Genomic DNA, 13943 nt, shown 5'->3' with positions numbered 1-13943 from the left:
GCTCAGTTATTCCACAGTCATTAAATAATCACCCAGATTGCTGACTGTTTCATTCTCATGTTGTCCTATTTATCCTGATATGATTGTAGCATCGCTACATTTCTGTAAATCTTAAATAAGCATGTTAAATTCACTAAGGTTCTATGTACTAAGGTTCAAAAATTGTTTAAATAGTGTTAAAAATATTAAGACATTCAGTTTAAGAACATCAGCCCTCACCAGTCAATCCCAGGTTTGGATAAGTATTAAGCTGAAGTGACTGCAATAATCACATTTTACAGGCTGTAACCTTGTGATGTACCATAAAGCTGATGTATGGAAGCTGTGCAACAAGCCGAGGAAAGGCTTCATAAACCAACCGAGTGCGAAACAGTAACCACACACATAGTGTCCTAGCATAGTGTCCTTGATGTCCTTTAGTTTCATATAGTCTTATTTAACCGCATTTATCCATTTACATATAACACTATTTGCAAATGGATATTTAGCTAAACCACGCAACCTCGCTTATTAACTATAATTACATTACAGTTTTGTTTTACTAGCTAAGCCTCAGATCTCAATCTCAACTTCATAGCCTCGTATGACCTAAGGAAGTTAAACATCACTCAAAAAAATGCCTCATATAACCCAATTTAGCTAAACCTCATTTAACCTTTTTGGCCAAGCTTATCAATTAGCATTACTGTTTATTTAGTTAAACCTCCAATCAGATCAGATAGCTGTGTTTAGCTAAACCCTACTCATCAACTAAGCCCAGAATACATCTAAACATGATACCCAAGAACCTTGTTTAGCTAAACCCCACTTAGTTGTTGTTCTTTTCAGCTGCTCCCTGTTCAGGGTCTTTATGCTGGCTGGCCTTCCTGATGCAACCCACCTGTTTCTTCCGGGTTTGGGACCAGCACTGAGCGTTGACTTTTCAGTGGCTGGGTTAGCTCCCTGCCTGGGAATAGGCAATGAGAGCACTGGATCCTGCTGCTTGATCACCAGTAGGCTTAGCTAAAACCCACTTAGCAATATCTTGTATTCCGCTAAACCTTTTTGTTGTCAGAGGACCAGTCTAATTTTTAGCTTGTTTAGCTAAACCCAACTAGCCTCATTCATAAACTGACATTCATAAAGATCTGGGTCCAAGCACCAAAAGTCTTAGCGTGTACTTTTGTGTTATTAATAGTATGTAAAGTTCACACTCCCACACTAACCAGAGCTTATTTGAATAAGGTGATGACGTCTGGACTGAAATCAAAGTGTTGGACGCAGTTGTGTGTGTGTCCTCATGATTGAAACATACCCAGCTGTGGTGTTGGATGGTGGCCAGTGTGTGTGTGTGTGTGTGTGTGTGTGTGTGCCAACTGAAGAGTGATCTCTATGCATCGTCAATGAGATCTAAGAATATTTGTTCAGCAATTCTTAGAACTTCAAAAGCACATTAGTTCCATTAGAACCTTCTCAATTTGGTAGATAATTAGTCTAATCTCGACAACACCTGCCAACCAGATACTATGTCCCAAGTGGCACACTACTTCTAAATAGTCTCGTGTTTTATCCTGACTCACTATGAAGTACCACACTGTGTGGATTGGGATGTAGCCCTTCTTACTGGGTTTGACCTTCATCTAATTCTTTTTCCATCTCATAACAAAAACAATGAAAGCACCTGTGTCCATGTGACGCAGCTGTGCTTTCAATTCTATTTGGCAGGGGAACTATGGGAGATAGATAGAGTCCTCTCTTTCCAGAGTTAGAGAGAGAGAGAGGAAGAGGGTTAGGGAGAGCAGAGAACAGATAGGAGAGGAGTCCAGATGAGAAGAGAGAGAAAAGGAAATCAAGATATAAAGTTTTGTAATACATTCACCCACCACTTTATTCACTGATTCATCTACCAATACATTCATTTACCCATTGATTGATCCATCCATCCAGGGACTGGATTTGCTGGAAGGAGGATATACAGGATAGGTATTTGGTAAGGCTAAGTTTGTCATGTCCAATCAAATGCTTTGTCAAGAACAGGTCTGCTAGAGCAAGACCATGATGGTTTATAGTACATACAGTATCAGTACTGATCAACAACCCTGGAAGGTCAGGGTTTGGTACCCTGCACCTTGTTGTAGTGAAGGTTTGTGTACTTCTTATTGCTTACAGTTGGGCTGCACTTGGGAAAGTTCTGATGGGAGAAATCAGACAAAATGTCACCCTAAAGATCACTACAATAGGTACAAAAATGATGGCAGGTTGTACCATGCCTGGATTAAGGTTGAGGGTTGAGATCCAACCCAGGAGATAGGCCTGGTGCAGAACCTGTTGTGACCAGGTTTTTGAGGTCACCCAGGTAAAGCATAAAATGTGTGACATGGAACCATTTTGTGTTATGATAAAGATTGGAGTTTGGGTGCACATACAAGAATGACAGCAAGCATGTACTGGACAGCTTTAGATGGACTAGATCCTTGCCATGGAAGCTTGGTCTGGGGGATGTTGGATGTCAATTTGCTTTTTGAGTTAGTAGGTGAGATGGTAAGGTATGGACTGGAAATGGCTTAACTCTGTAATAAAGTGAGCAGCTCAACAACTGAGGAGAGCCTTGGAGTACAGCTTCTATTCCTCACATTAGAGATAAGCCAGTTTGGACACCCTATACTAACCCTGCTGGTTGGCTACAGCATCAGGCATTCCCCAAAGGATGGAAACCCCCAGGTACACCAAGAACCCTCTGGAAGGACTATGTCAAATGTTTGGCAGGGCAACATTTGGAAATACTCAGGAGGAGCTGGAATCTGTCGCTGGGGATAGGAAAGTCTAGGCTAACATTCTCAGCATGTTACCACCACAAGCATCTACCAGGAAAAGCTGAAGGGAAAAAAATGATTGAATGAATTAATGAATGAATCAGTCAACCAGAGACTGACATTATATTTTGTTAATTAGAACACAGAGTATGACTTCATTCAACACCACCAGTTACAGTTGTTCCAAAATAACAATTACTAATCATACTGTTGCAAACTTTATACAGTTTTGGAGAAACATTGAGCATAGAGCCAAAAGAGTCAACTCTTAATGGTGAGCCAAGTCAAATGATTTGACTCACTGAAAAGAATCAGTGTGTGTTCTGAACCAGAAGACATTCTCTGTCTCCAGGTTTATTCGGCCAGACTGTGCTATCAATTTTGTCTCCTCTCCAGACTGAAGGACGCCAAAGTGTGTGTGTGTGTGTGTGTATGTGAGATGTCATTTGTATTCGTCTGAAGAGCTGCGTCATTAATTAAACTCAACATCTCATTATTCATATTCTCATCCCTGAAGGTCTTTCCTTTAAACCTCTCCCTTTCTTTCTCTCTCTCTCTCTCTCTCTCTCTCTCTCTCTCTCTCACATACACACACACACACACAGTAGTTGTGCAACAATAACAATAAATTTCCTTACATTGTGCGTGTACTTGATTGGGTCACATGACTTTGCGACTATTGACAAATCTATTAATCGTTGTTGACCTTTCACTTGATCTTTCAGCCTCATCGATTGGGTCTGTTTATGGTCAAACACACACACAAACTCTGGGTTTAATGGATGAAACGTTCTGTACACTCTAGAGAAGCTCCTCATCAGTAAATGTAGCCATAAATGGATAAAAAGTATGCTGTTTCCTTCTTTAATAAATAAACATACTGTAATGAAATGAAATGAAACAGCCTTTATTTGTCACATATACATTACAGCACAGTGAAATTCTTTCTTTGCATATCCCATCCTTGGAGGTTGGGGTCAGAGCGCAGGGTCAGCCATGATACGGCACCCCTGGAGCAGAGAGGGTTAAGGGCCTTGCTCAAGGGCCCAACAGTGGCAACTTGGCGGTGCTGGGGCTTGAACCCCTGATCTTCCAGTCAACGACCAAGAGCCTTAACCACTTGAGCCACCACTGCCCCCCTGTAATCACTTACAGGTTGCTGTGGTGTATTGGGAATAAAACACCTCATCATACCACTGCATCGCTAATTATTTTCCTGTAACAGAATGATCCAGAGTGTTCTATTTCACACATCAAATCTCTTTACATTCAATAAAAACCTCACACACACACACACACACAGAGAAAAATAAATAACAGCAACACACATTACAGGTGAATGATGTCATTAGGAAAGGATGATTTATGATGATCATATTTATGTAATTAATGTAATTAATCTTTGCACTCATTATTAAACGAAACAAAGTTCCTGTTGATCCATAAATGAATATGTGAATAACGGGGAGAGAGAGAGAGAGAGAGAAGTTCAAGTTCCTCTATAAGGTTGCTGATGTGTGAATTTTCAAGTCTGTTGCTATGGATACAAATGCACAGATGCTTTTTATAACACACACAGACAACTGCACGCACACACACACACACACACACACACAGATGTCTGTATAGTAGGATGGGGAGTATTTTGAGGGATGAAGTGGGCTGGTGAAGTGAGGATGGAGTGATTTAGGCTCTCAAGCAGGCAGAGCAGGGCGGGCTGCGTCCCGAATCAAGGTTAGGGGAGACGATGTTCATGTCGTCCCTTTGGAGCAGTTCTGTCTCACTGGCCATGATGTGGCTCACCAGACAGGTAACAGCTTCATCTATATTAATGTTCTCCTGCAGATATAGAGAGGGAAAGAGAGAGAGTGAGAGAGAGAGAGAGAGAGAGAGAGAGAGAGAGAGAGAGAGAGAGAGAGAGAGAGAGAGAATCTTGACACCCAGTTTCACAACCAGTGAGTGAGATTGATATTATAATGAATATTCATAACTTGCTTCATCTGCATATTCATTACTCTGTGACTCAGCAGGAAGCGAGAGAGACAGAGAAGGCAAATAACAAAAGAAAGAAAGAAAGAAAGAAAGAAAGAAAGAAAGAAAAGAGCAATAAAAGAAAATAAAATTAAAAATTATTTAAAAAACAGACCTAAAGAAATAAATGAATAACCCTATGTAACACGATTTTTGTTCCTGGGTAGTGAATGACATTTTCCAATGACTCTTAATGGAAAATGATAATTAAAAAAAAATAGCCATTAAGCCCCTTCAAGTTTGGGTTTGGGCTTTTAAGAGAATGAAAAAATTAGCCCAGATGGGTTGTTTCTCTTTATTTGGGTTACAAAGAATGAGGAAATAACACTTATTTCCCAGGAACAAGAAAAAAGTTAAAAATTTGTTACATAGTGTAATGGAATAACAAAATGAAAACATACAACAGAATACAGAAAATTATTAAAAACTTCATTAAAATGTGTTATTTATTTAATAAAAAATGTATAACGTAAAAACAGATTAAAAGAAAGAAAGAAAGAAAGAAAGAAAGAAAGAAAGAAAGAAAGAAAGAAAGAAAGAAAGAAAAACAGCAAACTAAAATAAAAATTAAAACAATTAAAAACGTTAGAATGATAAAAAAATACTTATAATGTAAAAACATTTTTTTTAATTAATAAAAAATAAAAAATGTAACATGGTTTTAAACTGTAAGAAGTTAATTTAAAAACAGCAAGAAAGAAAGAAAGAAAGAAAGAAAGAAAGAAAGAAAGAAAGAAAGAAAGAAAGAAAGAAAGAAAGAAAAATAAAAATAGAAAAATAAAAATAGAAAAATAGACTTAGTGTGAACAGGGTAAAAGAGATGTTGACTTGTTTCACTGCTGCAGTGGTCCAGGTTGCAGACTGTTACTATGACGACAGACGGCACCAGTGACACGTGCTCTCAGCCATATTAAGACTCTGTACCTTGGCTGACGTCTCGAACCAGCTGATGAAGCCATGCTCTCGGCAGAACTGCTCCATCCTGTTGTAGTGTCTGGCGAAAGCCTCGTCTCTCTCCTGGTCACATTTGTTGGCGAGCAGCACGGCGGCGATCCGTTTCCCCCCAGAGACGCTCACCTTGTCGTCTAAATCCTCCTTCCACTTCCTCACGGCCTCAAACGTGCATGACCTCGTCACGTCAAAAACCACGAAGGCGCCGAGGGCGTCACGGTAGTACACACGGGTCATGTTCCCGAAACGTTCCTGACCTAGAGAATGAGAGAGAGAAAGAAAGAGAGACAGATTTGGAAGGGAGAGAGAGAGGAGTCATGGAAAAAAGGCACTAAAAAGAGAAAAGACTAACTAGCAGCTTAGTTGATTAGCAGTTAGCATAAACCAGAAGTAAAATGTACTCCAGCTACATCCTAAATAATACAGAGTATAAAAGTAGCCAGTGGGCAGAGTCACACAGAACAAGCACTAGAAAAGACGAACATAGCTTATAGCTAGCAGCTTAGTTGATTAGCGGTTAGCGTAAACCAGCAGGAAGTTTGATAATAGCCAGTGGGCAGAGTCAGTGCCAAAAATAAAAAGGCGCTAGAAAAGACTAACGTAGCCCACTAGCTAGGTACTTATCCATAAACCAGTAAAAAACACACAAAATTCAAACCGAACATACTTTACACTGAAGATGTTCTACAAGGAACCCTAACTCCTCACTCTCACTGTAGAATTTGGAACACAGCCCAGACGAGAAATCTGTCATTTTACCCACCAACCCAAACCCTGGATGCCTCTGTCAGGTGGTTCAGCCACAGATAACAAGCTAACCATTTGGAACACAGTCCAGTCCTGTTTTGTGGGAAATCTCCCTCATGTGAGCGTCACACACAGGAACCTTGGACTTTGTTCAGCTTTGTTTGAGATTTGGGGGAATTAGAGTCACATGCTGCGACGGAAAATAATTCAACGACTTTTTACTTTTTCCTCAACAGTTGAAATTTATTATGTTTAAATCTTTAAATATGAAATTCGAGAGTGAAATGTTTACCAATAACGAACATGTGAGTGGAAATGTGAGTGTGTGTGAGAGTTAAATGTTCACCTGCGATGTCCCATAGCTGCAGCCGGATGGTGTCCTGATCCAGATTGATTACTTTGAGAGCAAAGTCCACTCCGATGGTGGCTCGGTAGTTAGCGGAGAAGTGCTGGTGCACGTAACGTTTGATGATGCTTGTCTTCCCGACGCCGAGGTCTCCGATCACCAGGACCTTATAGCGATGCTCCCTCTGCTGCATGGCGAGTGGTGAAAGAGACAGACCTGCTCCAGCCTTTCGTTAAGTTTTCCGGAAGTGAGGATTTAGGGATTAGCAATCGCTCAGCCATACCAACCCCCCAAACAAAAAAAACAAAACAAACAAAAAAAAAACATCAAAACCTCTTACTAGTGCATTTCTAGCAGACACTATGTAGTGCACATACACAGATTAGACATAACATCATGAGCACTAGTGGTAGAAGTGAATAATAAGACTGATGATCTCATCATGGCACCTGTTAGTGGGTGGGATATATTAGGCAGCAAGTGAACATTTTGTCCTCAAAGTTGATGTGTTAGAAGCAGGAAAAATGGACAAGAGTAAGGATTTGAGCAAGTTTGACAAGGGCCAAATTGTCATGGCTAAACAACTGGATCAGAGCATCTCCAAAACTGCAGCTCTTGTGGGGTGTTCCCAGTCTGCAGTGGTCAGTATCTATCAAAAGTGGTCCAAGGAAGGAACAAAGAAACCTGTGACAGGGTCATGGATGGCCAAGGCTCATTGATGCTCGTGGGGAGCGAAGGCTGGCCCTCTGTTGTCTGATCCAACAGAGGAGCTACTGTTGCTGAAATTGCTGAAGATGTTAATGCTTGTTCTGATAGAAAGGTGTCAGAATACACAGTGCATCACAGTTTGTTGTGTATGGGGCTGCATAGCTGCAGACCAGTCAGGGTGCCCATGCTGACCCCTGTGCACCACCGAAAGTGTCAACAACTGGCACGTGAGCATCAGAACTGGACCCCGGAGCAATGGAAGAAGGTGGCCTGGTCTGATGAATCACGTTTTCTTTTACATCACGTGAATAGCCGGGTGCGTCTGCGCCGCTTACCTGGGCAACACATGGCACCAGGGTTCTTTTCGTCCTGCCATCCATGTGGATGTTACTTTGACATGTACCACCTACCTAAGCATTGTTACAGACCATGTACACCTTTTCACTGAAACAGTATTCCCTGTGGGGAATGTGTTCCCAATGGCTGTGGCTTCTTTCAGCAGGATAATGCGCAAAAATGGTTCAGGAATGGTTTGATGAGCACAACAACCAGTTTGAGGTGTTAACTTGGCCTCCAAATTCCCCAGATCTCAATCCAATCCAGCATCTGTGGGATGTGCTGAACAAACAAGTCCGATCCATGGAGACCCCACCTTGCAACGTAAAGGATTTAAAGGATCTGCTGCTACCATCTTGGTGCCAGATATCACAGCACACCTTCAGGGATCTAGTGGAGTCCATGCCTCATCAGGTCAGGGCTGTTTTGGCAGCAAAAGGGGGACCAACACAATATTTAGGCAGGAATTGTTACAGCTGATTGTGTGTATAATGATAATGTTATGGTGGATCAGTGTATATTGGGGACTTCAAAAGGTCAAAATGTGTATACAGTGCCATCCATAATTATTGGCACCTTGAGGTTTTTTTTAAAATCAATCAATAACTGAACATTTTTATTTCAAGACATTTAGCCAAAAAAAGTGCAGCAAAAGTACTGGCACCTCCAAGGATTCTTTCTTTTAAGTAAATGTCTTCTCCTGATCCATGTGGAGCTTTCCTTTATACATCAGATTTATTAAATTATACTGTACATTAAACTGTACATAGTATTATAATAATCTTTTAGCTCATTACACCCATGTAAAAAAGAAAAAATAAATAAAATCAATACTCAATCAAAATAATCTTTAAAAACCAGCTTTTATTGTACAAAATGATTATAAAATTGATCAGATTAAAAAAAAAAAAAAATTTCAACTGCTGAAGATTTTTAAATGATTTTTTAAAGGTAACAATGGAACTATAATACGATGTGTGTGAGAATCAATTTGTTTGCATCACCTGAGAACACTGGCCAAAAAAAACACTGCTTCCCTTTTTACCACCATTTAAATCTGCTAAAGAAACAAGTGTCAATTATTAGGGTGAAGTGAGGAAACACGATTGGGACGGAGCCATGAATGCTGAATGTGTGCTAGCAGCTTTTGCTATTGTGCAAGTGAGGAAAAAATACAAAACAAATCCCTTTTCCAGGAAAGCAGATCCATCCTGACTATTGAAAGGCACCACAGTGAAGTGGGTGACAGGATCTATAAAAATTTCATTCTAGTCTAGAATTAAACATTTGACTGGTTAGCAATAAACATTGAATTTTAAAATTACTGCTGATGTTCTTGAGGGCGTCACCATGTTTTTACCTCATGACCATAATCCCAAATGCCTTCTGATATCATAGTGGTGGATGTTTGAATTTCTATGCTATTCAGCACACGTTGCACTGGTAGACTAGTAAACAGTAAAAAGGCATGATTTGGGACACAACCATGTCGGATCACTGCCTTCAGAGCTACAGCAAGCTTACTTTTTTGTAAAATTACTTTTTTAAAAACCAAGCAAAAAAAACTTGTCTTTTACAAAGAATCATACTAGCAACAGCAGAGAAACACGGACATTCTTCATAGCCAAACCAAACAGGAAACGACCTCACAGCTGAGCAATGGGCTTGGCTGCCATGGCGATGCTCTCTATAGCGCACTCGTCGGTCCCGCGCCGGATGCGGAAGTAGCCGTCTTCTCCCCAGCTGGTTCCCCAGCTGTTCTTCACGATCCAGTACTTCTCACCCGTGTCCTGGCTCCGCCCGTAGCCCACCAGCAGCACCGCGTGATTGGTCAGCTCAAAAGGGTTGATTGAGTCCCGTAGGCCTGTATGATGATAAATGCCCTCTTTGTAATGCATGAAGTCGGGGTAAACCTCAAAGGCCACGCCCATCGGGCCATCCCTCACCAGCTCGATCATCATGGCCGCCTCGTTACACCCGCCGTAGAAGCCGCCGACGTAGTGGTAGTCGGAGACGTAATGGCGAGGACAGTCAGCAGACACGGAGCAGGGAGAATCTTTGCCGGCGTAAGGGAAGCACTTCTCCTCGACGATGCCGAAGTCCTGCACGTATTTACCGATCAGGTACGGGAAACCGCCGTCACAACCTGCATATAAACCAAAATTAAACAAGACCCATTTCCATGATGAAGTGTTCAGCAGAAATAAGCATCCGTATGTTATCCATGATGTCAGTGTGTAGTGCGCTAAACTACTGTAGGGTCCGTTACAGAAAAAACACACTCATGCAGGGGTCATGTAGGAACCACGACATGGTGCACGTTCATATGACATTAACATGACATTTCCTGCTCCATGTAGTGCACAAATTTAATTTAATAAAAAATGGTTCATGCTCAAAGAACAAACAATAGTGACTCACATTGTGACTCGTCTCGAAACATAAGGGAGCATGCATGTGTGTTAGAGAGCGTGTGTAGGAGTGTGTACCTTGTGAATACTGTGAGCAGGAGACGACCTGCTGAGGGCTGAAGATTGGCTGTTCTGTGTTGTTGGACTGGACTCTGATTCGTGACTCCAGCATCCCCATCGTCGCAAATGAGTAGCAGCTACCACATGACTCTAACATAAAAATAAGAATTTTTAATTTTCAGATCATTTCAAATGCTTTAATATAAAGTTAATAAACTCTACTTACTGCCATTTTTCATATCCCATTTCTTTCCTTTTTAAAATTAATTTATTCACGTTTACATTTATTTTTACAGAATATTTTAATTTTTTTAAACAAAACAAATAATTATTAATTTGATTTAATACGATTTTAAGATCTTTAATTAGATTTTAAAATGCATTTCATTTTTATTTTATTTTAGCAGAATAAATTCCACACAATTACATTTACATACTTTTTTTTTTCTCCTAATCAATCACTAATAACAATGCCATTTCCTCTTACAGGATTAATGAATGGTTAGTGGAATCACTTGGTACAGTTATGGCAGTGGATAAGCCACACCCACTTCTATACAGATTCAGAGCCTCACCTTGATTGCGTACTGGACTGACGTAATTAACTCCGTTCACATTCCTCCAGTCCCACTGCTCTGGCAGACCGGCAGCCATCTTGAGAAGCTCTGGGGTGACGGGGGCAGAGTTTACACGTCTGAGGATCAAGAGGTCGAGTCAGGACAATTCAATACAGATATAACGACATGACAGTGCACACAGAGGCCAGAATACAGATCCAAATCCATCAACATAACCTTCATAGTGCACTACAAAGTGTGTATGAGGCATTCACTCACCAAAAAAATACAAAAAATAAATAATTTAAAAAAAAAAAAAAAAAAAGAAATATACAAAAAGAAAAAAAAAACATTTTTTTCATAAAATAATAAATCAATTTTACAAATTTGTATAATATTTTTTTAAAAGAAAAAGGCAGAAAAACATAACAAAAAATAAAGATAAATACCAGAAATCAACAAGGAAAAAACACTACAAATAATGTCAAGATAGACTTTTAAAAAAAGTGCTAAAAAATGAAAGAAAAATGCAAAGGGAAAAAAATGGATAAAAGAAAAGAACTACAAAGAAAAACATTAGAAATAAAAAAAAAACTGAAAATCTAAAATAAAAAAAATGCTTTACCAAAAGGGACAAAAAAATAAAAAATAAAAAAACGACCACCACGACATTTAAATGATTTAAAGAAACCTTGATCATTTGATAAGACTCTCCTGGCATGCACAATTTGAGGGTTGTGCGTGTGTGTACACACCGTGGGAAGTGGGACTTGTGTCCTCCGGCTCTTCGTGTCAACTCCTGGATGGTGAAGATCTCGTGCTCCCTGTATGCTGCGGCTTTCCATGAGCTCTGTACAGAGTTAATGCGCTCCACGAAGCTCGCATCATGTTTATAAAGCTGCAGGAACCTGAAACACATGCACACACAATTATAAAAAGTACTAGCTACATAAGGAAACATACACAGCATTAACACAGGCGCGCACACACTCACGGATTAGGTGGAGGGATGAAGGAGGTTTTGGGAGCCAGACGCTGAACTTTCTTCCCAGTGAAACAGGCCCAGTTGTTCCCCAGAACATCATGAACCCAGCCAGGAAGTGTCTGATCACAGTAACTCTTGACCACGGAGCCTTCCTGGGAATACTGAAAGAGGAAGAAAAGACGAGAAACAAATGACTCACATGCACCAGAGCAGGTGACTAGTCAATTATGAAGGGGGGTTGGTGGTAGCAGTGAAGCGATGAAGATAATGATGTCTGGATTCAGTATTCAGTCCAGTGCTTTTCTGTAACTCGGTAAATGATTTGTAAACTGTGGAAGCTCTGGGTCACACGCCTCTGTGCTAAAAGTGAGGAGTGAAGTGCTGAGTCGTGAGGTTTCACGGCTGAAATGTCGATCACGTCAGAGCACATGACTGCATCCATCATAATGCGATTTATCGGGAAGAGAGATGAATTTGAACGCTGAATCACCTAAAAGACTTTCTATTAGACGAGTCATTCACTAATGAATCAATTAAATATTGAGGACATGAGGGGAAGTAACAGTAACTTCACCTGATACTGCATTGTGGTTATTTTCCTAGACCTACACTGCATGCACAGCTCTTTTATAAGAATTATGAGTCGAATCCCCAAATCTTCACACAAGCTAGTGGTCTGGGGTATTAATACCTTCAGCAGAGAAGCTAAGAACTTAATTCAGTATAATTTGAAATGACAGAAGAAAATCAGGCCAGGCATCATTACCAGCAAATCATGTGCTCTGGTGTCAAACAGGAAGTGTAACATTTCCGAACAAGTATAGTCATGAGGGGTCACATGGAGTCACCCGAGACGGAAAATAACCTTTTGCATGTCTGTGTGTGGTTTCATATTAGACATGAACCGACCTTGAAGAAGCCGAACCACTTGTAGTCATTGAGAACCACCTCAAAGCCCTGGTTGTAGATGATGGTGAAGAAACCAGTATTTCCAAGATCATCAACAGCCTGAGATAATTTCTGTAAATGCACAGTCACCGACTTCACTGTCGGACCTGCTCACACACACACACACACACACACACACACACACACACACACACGTATTAATATAAAGACCAGAGTAAATGATGTTAAACAGAGTTAACATTACACATGGTAAACTGAGTTACTCCAGGGTGTGCTGTAATACAAGAAACTGTTCATCTCTCACCAGCAGTGGAGCAGTCGATGGTTTTCTCTTGTCCCACATTAGAGATCTGAAAGATCCAGGTTCCCAGCAGCTCTTCATAAGTACAGTTAGCTGGTGTATCACCTAAAGAGCCGCTAAAGCAGCAAAACACCACCAGACACAGCAAAAACGCCTTCATCCCGCACACTTCCTGCTCTAAACAGATTTCTGCCCTTGCGGTTGCGAACAGACGCCTGGACGCAAGAAAAACACACTTTTCTTTTGGTCAGTCGGCTGCTGAGACTCCGTGTGTCTCTCCTCTCGTCCAGAACACAAACATGGACAACAAACGCGGAACTTCCCGCTCTTATCATGTGACCGCGGTCAGGTGACAGTGACGCAGCAGCAGGAACGGGAAGTGTTCGGTGTAGACGGTTACGGTACTTTCTCACACAGAGAGAGAGAGAGAGAGAGAGAGAGAGAGAGAGAGAGCAATAAAAAATGATAAGATATTCGGTAGTATTACACAGGCATGATGCAGTATTTATTGTATATCCTTTTATTCCCAAACTTCACTAGCATATCTAGAATAAAGTATATCTATCTATCTATCTATCTATCTATCTATCTATCTATCTATCTGTCTGTCTGTCTGTCTGTCTGTCTGTCTGTCTGTCTATCTATCTGTCTATCTGTCTGTCTATCTATCTATCTATCTATCTATCTATCTATCTATCTATCTATCTATCTATCTATCTATCTATCTATCTATCTATCTATCGGTCTGACTGTTTATCTGTCTATCCCATCTGTCTTTCCATCAATCTGTTGATCTACCTGTCTGTCTT

The 13943-nt window shown here is 40.6% G+C and overlaps 2 protein-coding genes across 2 annotated transcripts; both read right to left on the bottom strand.

Moving 5' to 3' along the window:
- Positions 1-3678: 3678 nt before the first annotated feature.
- On the bottom strand, positions 3679-7254 carry rab38a (RAB38a, member RAS oncogene family). The gene is made up of 3 exons (XM_058414064.1): positions 6868-7254; positions 5748-6031; positions 3679-4631 (listed from the first exon to the last, which is right to left on the bottom strand). The coding sequence occupies exons 1-3, from the start codon at positions 7058-7060 to the stop codon at positions 4479-4481; spliced, it is 630 nt and encodes a 209-aa protein (XP_058270047.1). The 5' UTR covers positions 7061-7254; the 3' UTR covers positions 3679-4478.
- Positions 7255-8755: 1501 nt separating this feature from the next.
- On the bottom strand, positions 8756-13456 carry ctsc (cathepsin C). Its single transcript, XM_058414063.1, has 7 exons — positions 13138-13456; positions 12834-12979; positions 11934-12085; positions 11695-11847; positions 10958-11076; positions 10401-10532; positions 8756-10057 (listed from the first exon to the last, which is right to left on the bottom strand). Exons 1-7 carry the CDS (start codon positions 13292-13294, stop codon positions 9558-9560), a joined length of 1359 nt encoding a protein of 452 aa, XP_058270046.1. The 5' UTR covers positions 13295-13456; the 3' UTR covers positions 8756-9557.
- Between the last annotated feature and the right edge of the window lie 487 nt (positions 13457-13943).

The sequence above is a fragment of the Hemibagrus wyckioides genome, linkage group LG17 (assembly GCF_019097595.1).
Source record: "Hemibagrus wyckioides isolate EC202008001 linkage group LG17, SWU_Hwy_1.0, whole genome shotgun sequence".
In the NCBI taxonomy this organism is placed as follows: domain Eukaryota; kingdom Metazoa; phylum Chordata; class Actinopteri; order Siluriformes; family Bagridae; genus Hemibagrus; species Hemibagrus wyckioides.
Note: the sequence above shows the minus strand (reverse complement) of the source record. Positions and strands in the feature narration are given on the sequence as shown.